Source organism: Arctopsyche grandis, chromosome 9, assembly GCF_051622035.1.
Source record: "Arctopsyche grandis isolate Sample6627 chromosome 9, ASM5162203v2, whole genome shotgun sequence".
NCBI classification, from domain to species: domain Eukaryota; kingdom Metazoa; phylum Arthropoda; class Insecta; order Trichoptera; family Hydropsychidae; genus Arctopsyche; species Arctopsyche grandis.
Window position 1 is genome coordinate 14,648,771 of NC_135363.1, and position 18,648 is coordinate 14,667,418.

At 32.3% G+C, this 18,648-nt stretch overlaps 2 protein-coding genes across 2 annotated transcripts; both read right to left on the reverse strand.

Moving 5' to 3' along the window:
* Positions 1-5,639: 5,639 nt before the first annotated feature.
* On the reverse strand, positions 5,640-7,591 carry LOC143916535 (uncharacterized). Its single transcript, XM_077437676.1, has 2 exons — positions 7,509-7,591; positions 5,640-6,469 (listed from the first exon to the last, which is right to left on the reverse strand). The coding sequence occupies exons 1-2, from the start codon at positions 7,518-7,520 to the stop codon at positions 5,792-5,794; spliced, it is 690 nt and encodes a 229-aa protein (XP_077293802.1). The 5' UTR covers positions 7,521-7,591; the 3' UTR covers positions 5,640-5,791.
* A 9,003-nt stretch (positions 7,592-16,594) lies between these two features.
* Positions 16,595-17,667, reverse strand: LOC143917285 (uncharacterized). Its single transcript, XM_077438767.1, has 3 exons — positions 17,656-17,667; positions 17,416-17,575; positions 16,595-17,313 (listed from the first exon to the last, which is right to left on the reverse strand). The coding sequence occupies exons 1-3, from the start codon at positions 17,665-17,667 to the stop codon at positions 16,595-16,597; spliced, it is 891 nt and encodes a 296-aa protein (XP_077294893.1).
* Between the last annotated feature and the right edge of the window lie 981 nt (positions 17,668-18,648).

Consider the following 18,648-nt stretch of genomic DNA (forward strand, 5'->3'; position numbering starts at 1 on the left):
GGCGACCACCTCGTCGATTATTTGAAAATATCTGCATCGGTCTTCAGCGGCTCGGAACAGTCTTCGGTGCTCATGCGCACGTTTCGAACCCAAGACAACTTCTTCCTGCCAATCCATTTTCTACCTTATATTTTTCCGATGGTAATCAAACGGAGAAATTCGTATTTTGGACCCCGTATCATGCGTCCGAGGTACTCTATCTTTCTCCGCTTGATGACAGAAACAAGTTCCTTGCCTCTCCTATCATGCCGAGGACAGCTTCATTTGATATTTTTTTCAGCATACGCCTGTAGACGCACATCTCAAAAGCTTTGATGCGGCTGATCATCCTGGTCTTCAGAGTCCACGTTTCACATCCATGTAGTAACACTGTCCAGACGTAGCTCTTCGCGAATCTCAAACGCGTACGAAGATAGAGATGCTAGTTTTTAAGGGCCGCCTTCATTTTGATGAACGCTGTTCTAGCCATCTCGATGCGGATTCTTAGATCTTCATTTGGGTCCATCTATTCATTTCACCAGGCACTCAGGTATTTGAATCTTTTGACACTTTCTAACACCTCTCCATCCAACGTTAGATCATATCATATATGATTATACTATCGCTGTTCAATCTGCCTGTGTATGTATCTGAGATAACGCTCGCCGTACTATAATAGTCGTTTCGATTTGACATACATATGTACGTCACAGCTAAAATAGTGCCAACAAGACGTACGACTATAATAACAAAAGAAAAAACTTATACTGTGTGCTATCAATGTTTCCTCAAGGCTAATAGACGGCACTAAGTCTCTGAGTATTTACTGCCATCTATTGAAATTTATTTATTTAATTAATTTTTCTATTGGTTTCATATTGTTTATATGTAGGTAGATTTTACCATTTTTTTCATAACGATTAAATATAAAATAAATAATCCGGAGGAAAAAAATCGAAATTGCTCTCCAGGCCGGAGATGTTTAGACTTATTAAAGGGTATTTGAAAAAAATCCGACCGCGTGTGGATCGAACACAGGACCGACACATTTCTTTTAATTTTTTTTATTTAATGACTTAATATGCCAACACCCATGCGATGATATTTCATTGGGTACAACACTAGTATTGTAATAATTAAACTAAATAAACTCGAAAAAAGAAAGGGAGTACCATGTATATAAATCTCAAAAAGCGCCTCAATCTTTTGTAAAATGTGAATAATATAAAAAAGATTACTTAAATCAAATTATCAAATACGATTTCGGAAATTGTCAAATACGATTTCGGGGGGGGGGGGGGGGGGGGGTTAAATTGAAATTAAATGTCCTTACGAACGAAGAAATATTCAACTGTTAAATCGAAGAAATATTCAATAGGAATTTTTGCGATGCTTATATGAAAATTGAATGCTTTAAAATATATTATACTAGCAGTTTTACCCGGCTTCGCTCAGTGTTTGTAATATAAAACGTTTAAACAAATGGCTTATTATTAAATTTATTTGAACCGAAATATCAATATCGTTGGCATAGAAACTTCGATTTGTTCGATGACGTCACGGATTCTACGAACCAAACAAACATACGAAGTCTCTTTCGAAATTATATATTAAGAATTATATTCAAATAGATTAAATTAAATATTAATCTATTTGAATAATTTATTAAGAAACATTTGTTTTGTTTAAATAATTTATTTTTTTGATTGAAATGCTTTTTATTATTACTAAATTATGTTCACAATACATACATATTATATCTATTTTAATTTAATTTTGTTATTTATCATAGAATTATATTATTCTAATGTCAATGTACAGCATAATAGGAAAAAAAGAGCTCAAAAACCTATTTACAATTCTTGTTTAAATAATGACATCTCTCGATAACAGGTAATAACTTTACAATTTTGCATACACATACAAATATAATGTGTAGTTCTTGATAGTATACATAGATGACGTCAAATATTTTATAAAATAAATAATTTCAAATATGTATATTTAGAAGTAAAGTAATCACGAAAAATCGCAACCTTTTCTTTCTTCCCCCTCAACTTAGTCTCTGGGTATTGTAATTAGTAAAGATGCCCAACCAGGGAAAATATTTCTTCTGTTTTGAAATACAGATGTAAAACAAAAAAATAAATTGAAAATATCAGACCGTTATATCATACTCTTCCTTTAAAAGAAACGCTATGGCTAGTTTTACTAAAGAAGTTTCACACAGGAGGTAGGTGGATAGTCACAGTTTTTGGTAACACGTAAAGTGCAATGCTTTTGTTGCAAAATGCAATGTTGTTGTGAGTCACAGAATGCACATTGGACCAATTGTGTCACATCCGTCTCCTCGGGTCGACCGGTTTGGTGTCAGTGGACTTCTTCGGCCAGCCTCGCTTCACATAAAAGACAGTCTTATAAAATCCACGCAAATTATGTAATTCTGCAGAGATCAGAATGCTCGCACCTTATTTATGACCAGTGTGTGCTTTAATGTCACGAATTGTGTCGTTTTCGTATCGCTTAACATTCATTACAACACTATTTAAGGATTTTCTTTCGACGTAAATAGAAAAAAAGTATACAACGACTATGTATGTAATTGCATAATGAGTGGGAGTTGCTACATTTTCAGGATTTTATGTACGCAGTATTTATTGAAATATTTGTTTTATTGCCTATACATATATTTTCTTGTTGACATATTTTAAATTCAAGCTCATACATCAAATTGGTGCTTAGTAGGTATTTTGAAATCTTAGTGTATTCGATTACTATCATAATATTTAATCAGTAGCATGTATGTACATAGGTTCATTGCAAAAATGATTATATAATTTTATTTTATTTTATTTTTTTATTTTACATATATACCAGGAAGGCCTTACAGGTAAATCCCAAAGCGCCTTCCTGGCCAATTACAAATACAAATGCAGCATTTTTTTTATTATAAGTCGTTGAATTGCGAGACACTGAAAAAACTCGCAAATCAACGAGACATCTATGAATTGTACATAAATTTTTATTGTACATCCATCAAATTTCAAATAGTGGTGACATAGTAGGTAGGAAGGGTTTTTAGCCAATTCTTTTTTCCGGGAACCGTTTCAACAATGAAATCAGAGAAAATTGGCAAACTCTGATAGGAAACGATCAACCTGGAGTCACAAATCCAGGTCTGACCAACAGCATACTCTGAAAAATTCATTTTCATTCAGGGATAGAACCCGGCACCTTCTTGACGGTAAGCAGAAGCTTAACGTGCAAAATATGCAAAAATTGTCATTTTATGGTAGTTATTTAGAAAAAAAGAAAGCTTCTAGATACAAAGGAAGGGTCATAGTATAAAGTTTGCTACTCAGTACTCAATAAATTTATTTTAAATAAATTAATGTACATAGTTTGTGCATATGAAAATAAATTTAATTTGGCAATAACTTTTAATACTGAAATTCGGCAATAACTTTTAATATGTTTAAGTACATATATCCAAGGAACCAAGGAAGTGTTAATTGATTACACAAGCAATGGCAATATATGTACATACATATATGTATGTATGTAGTACATATGTACATACATACTATGTACGTACATATACTGTCAATATTGGAGATTTCTTTTGCCTTAAATTTCATATTTCCGGTTTAATTTATATTCTCATTCTTTCAAGATAAACTTTAAAATTTAATGCCACTATTAATAAAAATTATCTAAATTTCTTTTCAAAAAAATATAAATGATAATTGGTTAGTATTTTATAGATACTATTGTGAATATTTACATATATAGATATGTATGTAAATGTATGCATGTATCTATTATATTTAGTTTTTTTTTTATATTTATGCGAATTGTGTAATGTATTGTATACTAGTGGTTTTACCCGGCTTCGCTCGGTATTTGTAATATAAACAGCTTAAACATGGCAAAACAATCTAATAGTAAATATTAATTTTTTTTTATTAAAGTTATTTGAATCGAAAAAAAAAATATTCAACGATATCGTAGTCATAGAAACTTTGATTTGTTTTCGATTTTCCCACCAAAACCTTTAAACCTAACATACATACAAAGTCTCATTCGAAATTATATATTAGATGTATGTTAGCAATAGTGTTTGTAATTCCTTTGATTCATAATTTTTTGTATTGTAGATTTTTTTATATTGCCAGATAAGTATTGTATTTTAGTTATCTACAAAATGAGCGTTATTGTTATCGTTACAAGGATTTGATGCATATATGTATGTACCTATGTATGTATGTATATATAAAACTTAACACTAAAATTTACGGTTTTGCAATAAAATATTTCAAAACATGTAGGTGGTATATAATAAGAGACACATTTTTTAATGTGCTGGGTATTTGATAAAAATGTATATTTGTACAAAAATTACTAGTGTAAAATATAAAAATTAAATTAAATTATATATATACTCCAATTATCTATTTTTGTATGAGTATAGATAATAGATAAACAAACGTTTTTATTTTCTTCACATTTCATTCACACAGTTCACAAATTGGTTTCACCATGGTAACGTACCGTTGTTATAAGAACAAAACTTAATGTGAAAAATGCTTCATTTTAAATTTTATCATTCGGTTTTGGCGGTATATTTGTTCAAGATGCAAAAAAAAATTGCCCGAGTATTTATTTAAAAAAAAAAGCAAATTTATGCTTAAGACACACCAATAGCTTTTGTGTAAACGGTGTTATGTCAGAATAATAATGATTCACTTCTTTCTAGTGAGCTTCAAACGCCATTACCGCACATTAGAAACGCTTAAATGCCACAATTCGACTAAAATATTCATATATGCTTTTTTAAGAAATTTTACTCAAATCTTTTATACATATGTTTGTACGTACTAAGAGTATGTATAGTTCATTTACCCGAAAGAAAAACTTTTTTAAGAGTTCGAAGGACGAAGATAGAATTAAACTAAAAGGATTTCGTGCCCTATGTACTGTTTGTTTTGGGTAAATAGTCTATAGGTATATGTATCTAATATGTCTTTGAGTCTAAAGAGTATTTGGAGCACATTCTGGAGATGGAAATCGGAAAATTTATATTTCTATTTCTTTAAATAATCTTTGAAGTATTAATATTTAAAATCAAGTGGATCCTCATTAACGACATTCGAAAATTTTAAGCATTTTTGTTTAAAGTTAATTAAAAAAATATACATACATATGTATTTACATTATGATAATCTACCCAATTTGACTTAAATAATTTTTGACTTATTTAGTGCTATTTTTTTTAAATTATAAAAAATCAATACCATTCTCGAAAAAGAAATGCAATTTTTGTCGAGATAAATTGATTAGTTTGTGGCATAGGACATTGTATAAAATCCATGATTTTTCCTTGTTACGACAAAAGTTTTCCACTAGGGCCATCGAAGAAAATTCAAAACTTGCGTTTTTCCCTCCGGCCTAATGTATTTATTTAAACTTTTTAAACATTGGCTTAAAAGTTAAGTGGTATTTTGTATTAGAATTTTGTATACCGGAGAGAAACAATTAAAAATTAGTCTGCTCTTAAGTTCTGATGTACATATTATACATATATATGTAGTGATATTATGCTGACAGAGATATGACAGAGTAAAGTATACACATATTTTGATGAATAAAAAACAGTAAATAAATATAAAAGTTTGTATTTCAAATTAAATTACAAAAATTAAATAATCAACAAAACAGCACACAAGGTACAAAAAATATTCGTTTTTCATTCATATATCGGATCACCTTGGTCTCGGTGTTGTCGTAGCAATGACATTGATGAAATTGCCGCTTACCATCCGTAGTTGGCTCCGATTCCGGAGTACGAGGCATGGGAGACAGCGACGGCGGGTGAGTAAGCTACGGCAGATTTGACGATGGGAGAAGAGTAGGCGGAGTAGACGGGGGATGGAGCAACATAGCTCTTGGCCAAGAGTGGAGAAGCGTAGCTCTTGTAAGCTGGAGCAGCATAAGAGGTGATGGCAGGGGCGTAAGACTGGGCAGCATAGGAGGTGATAGCTGGGGCAGCATAAGATGCGATAGCTGGGGCAGCATAGGAGGCGAGAGCTGGGGCAGCATAAGAGGCGATAGCTGGGGCAGCATATGCGGCTTTGGTTACGATGGGAGAGGAGTATGAAGAGTAAGACAAGGGAGCGGCGATGGCGGTCTTAGCTACGATGGGAGCAGCGTAAGATGCAGCGTAGGCAGGAGCAGCGTAGGCTTGAGCTGCGTAGGCTGGAGCTGCGTAGGAGGGAGCAGCTACCGAAGAGTATACTGAAGATACTGCTGGAGCTGAAGAGTATGCTACGGCTGGGGCGGCATATCCACCATATCCTCCATATCCTCCGAGGCTGCTATAGCCTCCATATGAACCCAAACCAGCGTAGCCTCCGTAGGATGGGACTGCTCCGTAGCCGGAGGAGATGAGACCTGCCTGGGCAGTAGCCACGGCGGCCAAGAGGACGATGATCTGCAATAAAGAAGAAATTTATAGTAAAAAAGGAATGTTTTTATCAAACGATAATCTGTTGAAAGTCTGTGGAAATGATTTCGTACGTTAATATATGTATGTAAGTGGATTTGAATTGCTCTACATATAAGAGTAAGCTTTTTGAAAAGTGATAGTATTGAGCCCTAAGCTCAATTTTTTTTGTTAATTTTCTTCGTTTTATTGAGTCGATGCAGCTTAAGAAGATAGAAATACGGTTTAATTTGAAATATTTAGTAGGCAATTCTTAGCACAGTAAGTATGTACTATGAAAGGAATGAATTTTAGTTTTCGATGAAAGTTTATATGCATTAAATAGGTTTCCAAAACGACAATGAGTGTAATAATGTACATATGTGGTGACATAACAATATTAGTATAGTAGATAAATTTATAAATATTGAAGAGTTAGGATGTTTTTAGAGAGCGTTTTCATTTATCTATGAAAAGCTTTATCATATTCAATGGAGTTAATGTAAAATGTATTGGAGATGTTGTAAAATCAAAAGCTATGAAATTCATAATTTAATCCAAAGATTAGAATTTATACATATATGAGTATTTTAATGTATTTAATTTGTAACTATTATATAGTACAACATTTTTAATTGAAGGGTCGGTTTGATTTGGTTTGAAGGGTTGATTGTTATTTTATTATTTTTGCAAACAGAAAGTTTGAAGGGGTTTTTAATTTTTATGATAGTTAAAATATAACCGATCAACTTGTATGTACATATATCATATAGAATGCAAAAACTACCCCTTTTAATATAATTTGTCAAAGATGAGTTTTAGTACTGTATTTAATTATAGAAAGGTGATAAAAAAAAAAAAAAAATAGTAAAGTTTTCATTTAGTTTGACGTTATAATATGAGTATAGAGATTTGCTGAAAATGTAAGTTTTGTGAAATATGAAAAATGAATTTATATTTGTTAAAAGTGTTTAGAAAACTGTATTGGGAGGTTTGTAAAATTTTCCGAGAAAATTGTTATCGTTCACGTTGCTACTACTGTTTTTACCTGGAATGCCATTTTCTTGTGTGTGTTTTTGTAAAGTAGTTCACGATACAATGATATGTGTGGATCTCGCACCGATGCTTTTATACTATTCATCGGGACAGTCTAAATTCAATAGGACAGGTTTTTACCCTCTCTACGGCCGGTGAACATTCACGTGTTTTCAGAGTAGGGGGGTATTCTGGACCACATGGACCACATGGCCGACGTAGGAAATGCGAGGAGTGGCCACTACGAACACACGTGATGATCTCGTTATGCCAACATACATCACCAGTGCTTTGATTTTTTTTATTTATTATTTTTTTTACATTGGATTTTATTCTTTGGGGATTCGTTATACCCATTATTATAATAAGTTATACGGTTGCATTCGATTTAAAAGGAGCTTCTTCTAAATTTCAATATTGGCTTGCATTATCATATAACTATCACATTTCTTTTACTCATCCATTTTATATTATACATACATAAAAAAATTAATATATATATATGTACATATAAATGTGTGTATGTATATATATATATATATATATATATATATATATATATATATATATATATATATATATATATATATATATATATATACATATATACACAAATGTATTTATATTTTGTATTATATCACACAAATCTACAGTTTTCAACTTAGGATCATCAAATTTGGTATACTATGTAACTAAGACCGTAGAAGTGTTTTGGTAAGGCTCGGAGCCTGCAGTAAAGACGTTTATGCAAAAATGCTCGAGCAATGCTGGGCAAGTAAGTTTGTTTAATAATTACTTTTTACTTTTACTTTATTTTAAGTATGTAGTTAGTATGTTTTGGAAGGTGTCAAAGCTCTTTGAAGGTTTTTGCCCTATTTTCATCTGCTCGAGTTACGCCAAGCAATGTCGGGAAATTTTCAACGGCAACACCAGTTGGTTTGAAATTAAAACTTAATCAATTACTTAGGTAATGAATTTTGAAATATTATATTAAATAACAGTATTAGAAATCAGGAAAATATCAAATCTACAGAGTTTCAACATGAGGCGATTTTATGATTTTCTATGTAATAAGATTATATTTTCTAGTGTATACTTATGTATTTGAGTATATAATGTTATATACATATATATATGTATATAGTATTCAAACATAAATTTCCAATAAATAAATAAGTTGTAATATGCAAATTTTTTTCGTTTATGATTTCGTCCGGATTACCCGTCGATTAAAACCTATACATTTATCATAATTTATCTTAAATAATAAATATTTTTTTCATTAGCCTTTATAATATTGCAAGCATATTAATTTCGATATGTTTAATTTTATAATTTAAAGATGTAAATGATCATCGTCATTTATGTATGTATGTAAGTAGAAAAAAAAGATCTAATGCTACATAAAGGAAATTGTTCAAATGCTATCGATTTCTTTGATTTTAGCTATAATATTTTTAAGCGAAAATCTAGAAATGTATATTTAATTTGATTCCAAAATGTAAAAATTTGAAATTTCATATATTATTGTCGGAAAATTCGAATGAAAAGCCCTGCTAGTGTCAATTCAGTAAACCACCTGCTCTGACTGCAACACTTTTACTTTTTTGTCAAAAAATGCGACTACTGCATCTGATGTGCTGTTTTTCATTATATTTTACTGCTCTTGAGTTGGCCATAATGAGACCGTTAAACGGCCATATCGGTTACGCATTTTAGTGTCGTCAAAAGAATAACAACATGCGAAAGGAAATCGACCCTGAAAATTCGCAATTATCTTGCAATACATTACGTGTACGACACGCAATGATAATGTAAGTTTTGTATAAGATTTTTGACCGGAAAATTAAACAAAAAAATAAATAAATGAGTTTATACATATATGTAATACAATATCAACGTGACCTAATTGTAGATATAAGATTTTGAATGAATTTTTTATTATTTAATATAATGCGTTGTTGATGTAAATTTTCTTTGATTATATTAGCAGTCATAATTTTGTGCTATTGATACAGCAAAATTTTTACTTTCTCCAACCGATAAAAGTTAATTTTAAATATTATAATAATTGTATGAAGCGACTGTCGATTGTGACAGGCGTAGTAATTAAGTAGTTATATATATTTTTCTCCAATATTTTTGCGCTTCAACCATGTCGTAAATAAAATATTGCGCCATAGGAAACTGAAAATGACCGTCGAAAAATTTATGTATGTCATTTGAGCAGAATTAAACGCCTTTTTAAAAACGTCATTTATTTATATCACTTTTGAAGAGCACATATTTAAATTCGCCGATTTTTTTAGCAAGCAAAATATTTTTTTACACGACCATTAGTGAAAACGAGCCAGCGTACACACCTACTAAAAACATGTCGTGTGTTTGATCAATGGTTAAATATTGATTAAATGGTTCGTTCGACATTAATATGTATTATCTCAATGTTAAGCAAAACCATATAAAGATTACTACAATATTTGCTTATATAATATTTTTTTACTTTATCTATGTACGTAGTAACAATAGGTGAAGTTTTGTGATCATGCGAAAATTCGAACTCAGAATTGATCACTGACCACGTTTTCATGATTTAGAAAAAATGTGTGTGTGTGTGTCTGTGTGTATTTTGGAGATTTTATGAACACCGTTCGTCCTATCGAACTGAAACTTAGTATCGGTTACTGAAATTCTTATCGATACGACGTACATTTTTTTCGAATTTTTGAGTTGACAGGAAATGGTACCTCACCTTATATGTTTGTAAGTGTCCCCTTTTTTATATTTTTGAATCCAACTATCTCCTAAACCGGAACCGCTAGCCAAATTAGCCTGAAATTTTTTTACATGTAATAGAAATTATAAATTTGATACCTCAATATTTTTAAAATATTTTTTCCTAAACTGAAAGTAGTACTTTTATACTAGAGAGTCGAGGCTTTTTATGTTTTTCTCATAAACCTTTTGGTTTATTGAACTGAAATTGCATATCTAGAAGTTCAATCTTAATACCAAGCTATATATAACATTTGGTGAGCATCCGTCAACTGGAAATGGCAGTTTAACCTTGTTTGATTTTTCTTCCACTATTTTTTTCGATTCTTTAAAGATGTGTGTGCTCTTTATGAAAAAAATCAAGTATAATCTTTGTATTGATGTGATGAAAATAAAAAAAAATCACTCTTTAATGTTAATGGTTTACGGTTTCGTAAGTGTGATTTTTTCCTCTTTATTTGTTTTATTTATGTACTAACTTAGAGTTGATAAGGTTTTTGTCAGAATTCGTAAACCAGAAGAAGTAATTTTTTTTAAAACAATTTTTGATTACTTTATGTATGTTTCCCTACATTTGCTCTCAATTTGTATCGAAATGCTAAATAGGCGGTATGTGAGAACGTGTACGTATGTTTTATTATTGACTTTTGTTTTGTAACCTTCTTATATTCCGCAAATACATAGATAAAGTCGTGGGTTGGTCACATTCGAATTTTTATTAGTTAGCTTTCATTCATTATTGGTTTTGTCAATGAATATAAAGTCGAGTGTTGGCTGCATAATATTTATAATTAAATACACGCTCATTCTTCACTGGATATCTGTGAATTAGATTGTTTGAGAAAACAACGCCTCAGGTCACCAAGGGCGGTTTTTTTGCGCTATTGCCGGCTTATTTCGTTTTTCGCATTTTTTCTCGTAACCACCTTCATTATTTTAATATAATTAGGTTGTTGTCGTTATGTAGATCCTTGGACCTTAACATCTTAACGCTCTTTTCTTCGGTAGTTTGCGGGCGCACTCTGCCGCGCATTGACCGCATTTCATTCACCTTCTCTTCGCTTTTATCCGCGTGTGTTGATGATGATTTATCACTTTCGTGGTAGTCATTGTGGAGAGGAGCATTTGCGACAACGGTAGACAATGCATAATTCATTTTCGGTCTTTTGGAACGGTTCTATGACCGTGTCGCATCATCCATTGACACGACCTATTACGATATTTTAGTTTTTTTTTTTTTTTACTTTCAGAGACTCAAATTGCTAAAGCTACCTATTGATTTCTAATTGTATTTGTGTGAAAATGCTTTAATTACTCTCTTGGAAATTTGTTACGGATGGGGACGCAAATTACATCAATGTATGTGCATTGTTTCTAATAACGTTTTTTGTATTCGTTGGTATTGAATTGGTAAGCTTAAAAATCACTTTTGGCTAATCAATTAACGAAAGTTCTATTTTTATTTGAAATAATATGATATTGAGCCTCTGTATTTTACAATAAATCTATGTATATATACGGTGCTTACGATATCTTCAAATTAATATAATAAATAATTACGAAATTATTGAAATTAAGCTTTAATGAAACGTTAGAAAATTGAAAATTATTAAAATAGCAAGTAAAAATAGTTTTAAAAATTCCTAAAGTGCTATCAGCACAATGCTTTAAATTGTGTGGTTACAGGTTCTATCCCGTATTCTGCTGGCCAGACCTAGGATATGCGACTCGATCGTTTTCTTTCAGAGTTTGGCAACTTATCTGATTTCATTGAAACGGCTCCAAAATTGGCAGCTCTGTTCTATCCCTTTCTCAAAAACTCGAGCTATTCAGCATCTCGATTTTCACTGATTTGAAAATACTACTAAAATTTGTCTTGTGCCTGTTATTCGTTTGATAATACAGGTTGTGTTCAATTAATGGGTGTATACCTGTTTCAATAGTCAATAAATAATACGTAATCTGTATAGCACACTCGTTGCGTTAGAGAAATCTGTAAGAACAGTGTGCATGATTGGTTGAATAAATAATAATAAAAAATAGCCTCTTAAATACCATCCAAAAAGTCCAGTCGTTAGTTCATGGGTTCAAACCCAGACCCAGTGGTGCTGGCCAGATCTTGGATATATGTGACTCCAGGACGATCGTTTCCCATCAGAGTTTGCCAATTTATCTGATTTCATTATTGAAACGGTTCCAAACAAATAAGCAACCTGTCCTTGTTTGTTACCATTATTTAAATATAATTTCACATTTATAATAATAATGTTATAAATTTATATAAAATTTGGCCATAGGTGTCACCTCGGAGCAAAACCCGTAATGGCACCATGATAAACAATGATTAATTTAAAAGTTTTGGACCATTGTGGCATTACACGAAGAACCAAATGTGCCACAATGGCCTACATAATAAAACAAGAGAGGGAGAAAACAAAAAAATATATAAATTAATAGATAGAACATAAAGCAAAACCAAAAAATAAGATACAAAAAAACATTTAAACTGATGAATTTTTCAATAAATATTAATTTTGGCATATATTACATACATACGTACATGCATGTAAGGACATTGTACGTATGTATAAAAATGGTCCAATGAATAATTATAAAAATGCCTTCCGAACTTAATCCAGTTTCATACGATATTTTTTTTATATTTTAATCAAATAATCAATGTACACTCGTCATTACAGATCGCTCCAATGCAACGAGTGTACTATAGACATCAAGAAATTATATATATTTTAATACATAATCATTACATAATTTGAAACCATACATGACATCTATGGTCAGACATCGTATACAATAGGATTAATAAACATTTTTATACAACAATACGAATTTATACAATAAACATCCACAGAGACACCTATGGAGAGAAACCCAGTGAATCCTGAGATATAACAATAACTCAAGATTTCGCGAGATAAATGGGTAGGTAAAGCCAATTTTGAATTCAATGAAAATCAGAAAAATAGATAAGAAACGACCGACTTGGTTACAAACCAAGGTCTGGCCAGCAGCAAGCAATGTGACTCGAACTCATAACCACAGTGACCTTAGTAAGATATGCTAACCACTAGTCTATGAGATTGAAAATAATTAATCTGTTCATTTTGAAGACTAGTAGAATGAGAGGTGATCTAATTGAAGTCTGTACAATTGTCCAATGATTAACCTCCTTACGTTTAGCAAAAATACTCAATTGAGAGGTCAATCTCAGACTCTAAAAATATATTTACCACAAAATAATCCTTCTTTTCAAACAGAATGGTTAAAATTTGCAATAGTCTACCAAACAAATTATGAAAAGAACACACTGAAAAGTGTGGCAAGGGATGTGCTCGTGGTTTCCAGCTGTGTTCCAGAATTTATTATTTCGACCAGTTTTTCCTACATTTCTTCAAATATGGGATAAAATATCACCGAAAGCACTCCAGGGGTGAGTTTTGATAATGATTGCGACGGTATAGATTAGGCGTGGTAGTTTTTTTTATGTGCAAAACTACCAAAAAATGACATGTGCCGCATACCTCTTTAAAAATTAACTTGATGATTCCCTAAAAATTAATGGGTTTTTATTGTTCTTCATTTTCGGTTTATTCTTATTATATTTTTTGTAATTTTAATTTTATATTTTATTTTGGATTTTTTTCATCTTTTATGATTTTTGTATATTTGTAATATAATATTAACAAATCCCTTAGATCCATCGGCTTTGCCCTCTCTCATAAGTATTCTTAAATAAATAGATGTATTGAAAATATGTCAAAACTGTCAGGTGGTTCAGAAAAAATGAGAAATACATAAGAATAATATTGAAATTGGTATAGAAAACCTTTGAATGAAAAAAATGCTCCGTATGAATGTACATAAATACATACATATGTAGTCCATAGAAGGAAATAATGTTGGAGAAGACTTCGTTAAATAGTCTGACAATTATACATATTTTTGCAATGATGATGAAGATTTGATTTAAAATAAAAAAAAAAAAAAATCGAAAAATTTGATAAAATAAATTAGTAATAATATATCCTTTTTGTACATACATATATGTACATGCGTATTATTTTTATAAGTATATTAAATATAATATTCGTGTCGTGCTTTTAGATGTTTAGATTCGTGTCTTGCTTTTAGTCCGAATTTTGTTTCATTTAAAGTTATGTAAATACAGCACAATCGAATGCATCAAGTTGAATAAATGTTAACAATGGACTGTTAAATATTTGGATTTCGCATGTTGTCTATCAAGTGTTGAAATTTGTTCTACATTATAGAAAAGCTATAATTCACCTCGGTAAGGTTTTCGGCAAAAAAATCAACCCACTTCTTAGAAATGTAAACTTTAGTGGATATCAAGTATTTTAATGTTTAAATTAAAAGTCGAATGATTTTTTCATCGCTGACTTCATTTTATGTCTGCATACTTATGCAACTTTACTTCCATGTAAGCAAGTATGCGAAATGTACTACTATGGTTGCACTATATAGACAGAATGGATACTATGGCAAGTTTTAAACGCTTCGGGCGGTGCTAGGACAACCTAAAAATCTTGTTCATGTGAATGTTACAAAGCGTTACAACATTTAAAAACTTAATAAATAAACAACTTAACTTAAAAGTAAAAAAAAGTGACAGGACTTTCTCATAAAAAAAATAATAAAACTGACGCAATCGTTGTCTTCAGTTGAATACATGATAGTTTAATAAAATTGTAAAACATGTACATACATATGTATGTAAATATATTATTAGAAAAAAAAGCAAGTAAATCAGTAGTCGTTGATCCACTTAGTAATCTATGCTGATTAATTTGATTGTAAATTCGCGTTGGAGTCGTTCAATATTTTAATAATTTCTCTTTATGAATTATGAATTTGACGGTGATTCCGTAATTGGATTGTTCACAATTCAATTATTAATATGACTTTTAGCATAATTTTGACTAATTCAAAATTTTTTTCAGTTTGCAAATTGCAAGTTTATAAATATTTGTTGCTATGCAGCTTTTTTAATTACCGTTTAATATTTATGCAAACATACGAGGCCGCACTTAATGTATTCAAAATCGATTGAATAATTTTCATAATTAATTTAGATAGTATTTTGACGCGTTTCTAATAGATGGAGTTTTAAATTCGTGCACTATTAATTCATCATTAAATATCCGATTAATAAATATCCGAAATACTTATTAATTAAAGTACACATTAAAAAAATTGGGTGATTTTAATAATTCTAAAAAATCAATCAAATCGAAATGTGTGTATCTAGTTTGAATTAGTTTTCATCAGTTAACTGTTTTTATTATATTATAGATATTTTAAAATTAATTTTTATCCCATTTTTTTTTAAATAATCTGTTTCTGATTTTGTATGATTATTTATAATATTTATTTATTGTATGTACACATGTATATATATATATATATATATATATATATATATATATATATATATATATATTCATGTATATATGTATGTATATATCACAGTGAAATTATATTTCAAGTGAATATATATTTTTACTGACATTTCAGTGAAATCATAACCAGTTACATTTTCAGGGTTGGTTTTATTCATTTAATATTAGATTGTTAGGGTTGGTATTATTTAAGGGTTAGGATAGGTTAGGTTAAGTAAGGGTTGGCCCTATATTTAAGATTGGGGTGTTGGGGTTAAATTTTTAGAGTTAAACGTTTTAAATTCGTTGTTTGATACATTTTCACTGCTTGAATTGGCTAAAATATATTTTCACTAGTAAAAATATATTTTCATTTGAAATTTGCTTTCACTGTAACATACATACATATATATGTATGTATGTATGTAGTATATTATGCTTACATTACATAACTTTTAAAGTAACAACCATATTACATATGTGAATATATTTATATTTAACTTTAATTTACTTGCATGTAAGTGTATATAAATTTATTTTTGACAATACTTGGATTTCTTCATATTTTAGTTGATATAATTCGAAAAAAGTTCATATTTTTTCATTATATGTATGTAGGTGTGTATGTACATATATAAACATATGCAAATATTTATAGCAAAGGTTAAGAATTAAAAATTGGCAGGTTTCCTTATATTTATCTAATTTATTTAAACATAAATAAAAAATAAATATAATTTAAATCGAATGACAGTAATTTTAAATAAATATTAAATTAATTACATTCTAGTTCGTAGTTCAGTTCTTTGTAGGTCTCAGATAGTACGTATTCTTTATTTGAAGTCGTACAAGACGACGAGGGGAAGTATTGCAGAATTGTGGAGAGGGGTTGAAAACAGGAGAATTACCATCCGTAGTTGACTCCCAAGCCGGAAGAGTAGGTGGCGTGGGATACGACGGAAGCTGGAGAGTAGGCGACACCTACGGCGGACTTGATGATTGGAGCAGCATGACCGTAAGAAGCTACGGCAGGGGCGGCGTAGGCAACTGGGGCGGCATGAGCATAAGAAGCTACAGCTGGGGCAGCATAGGCGGAATGAGCATAGGTGGCTACTGGAGCAGCATGAGCATAGGTGGCTACTGGAGCAGCATGAGCATAAGAAGCTACGACGGGAGCGGCTACGGCAACTTTAGCGTCGTTGGTGATACGGGTGTCGTATTTGCGTACGCTGGAGTATGCGGTGTCTACGGCTTTGGAGTAGTGGGATACAGCGGAGTTTCCATCCAAAGAACGGACGGTGTTTTCTTGGGAGTGTCCGATGGCATGATGATCATTGGCGTATGAGAGAGCTGGAGAAGCATATGAAGCATATGCGGGAGCACCATAGGCGGAAGCAGCATAAGCTGGAGCAGCATAGGCGGAAGCAGCATAAGCGGGAGCAGCATAAGCGGCCTTGGCGATGACTGGGGCAGCATAGGCGGCCTTGGCGTAGACGGGAGCAGCTACGGAAGAGTAGACTGAGGAGACTGCTGGGGCAGCTGAGTAGTGGGCTACTGGACCAGCTGAGTAGTGAGCTACTGGAGCGGCTGAGTAGTGAGCTACTGGAGCAGCGGCGTAGGAAGCTACGGCTGGTGCAGCATAAGAGGCGTAGGCAGGAGCAACGGCTTTAGTTACAACTGGTCCTGGAGCGTAAGAGTGGACGGCTTGGGCGCCATAAGAAGCACCATAGACAGCTGGGGCGCCATAAGAAGCACCATAGACAGCTGGGGCAGCTACTGAAGAGTATACTGAAGATACAGCTGGGGCAGCTGAATAGTGAGCTACTCCTGGAGCAGCGAGGAGACCAGCTCTGGCTGTGGCCAGAACGGCGCAGAGGACTACGAACTGAAAAATAAAAAATGAGGTTAGAATATCCTTTTTAAATTTAAATGGTATAAATTTAAAAAGCTCGTGTGCGCTTGTACCTTGAATGCCATTGTTGTTTGTTGGATTAAAGATCACAAGCAAATGATGCTTTTGGGATATGATCGCAAGCCTTTTATAGCGTGGGCCAGGTGCTCACCGGAGGAGGCTCTGCCCTCGGGGCAAGGGGGCACCGGGGAGGCTGTGAATTGGCGAATTTCTAGAGCAAGTTTTGGTCGCGTGTGAAAAGTACAGGGCGTTCACAAAAACCTCACCTTGACCACGCTGTCATTAAGCATACAAAAACTTGCCCCAATCAAACTTTTTTTCACAGCCTCACCACGATCGAGGATAACTTTTTTTATAATTTATTTTTTTAAGGGATGAAGTTTAGTAGGGTGATGAATATGGATCATTGGAAAGAAATTTTCGGATCAGCGAGTGATCTGCTCCTATTACGGATAGCAACAATATGCACTTTCTCTTTCCACGCCGAAAAGGCGGTTGGTTTGGCCTGGCGAAGGTCTTGGCTAGGTGGCCCGACTGCTGTATGGCGCAACGCTCACATAATACCCCACTGAATAAATATAATAACACATTGTAACCGGCCCTGCTAACTGGGCCACTACATCGGTTGTCGGTTGCAATTTCCAGGGCTGTCACAAACCTGCAACTAAATTAATGATCCGGTGCATCTGCGCGGCGCAAAAAATTTTATTACGTGAGCGCTTATGCGGCATACCTTCCGGCGAGTCATTCGATGCGTTCAAGATCATCTCCGTTTTTATGGTTAACACCATTCCAGTCTTCGCTCCAAATATACATATTAACTTGTTCGTTTAGCATGTACTTTTTAATTCAAAATATAAATACATACACACAAACATACATACATACATACATATAAGCGATAGTTAAGATAAGACTTTATTGTGTTGTACATAATTGCAGGTGAATACCACCTTGGATTTTGTGTCATTGAAATATTTTCTACAATACATATGTACATACATGCGAACTTGGCAGTCACTTTTTACAAGCTTTTTTTTCATTAA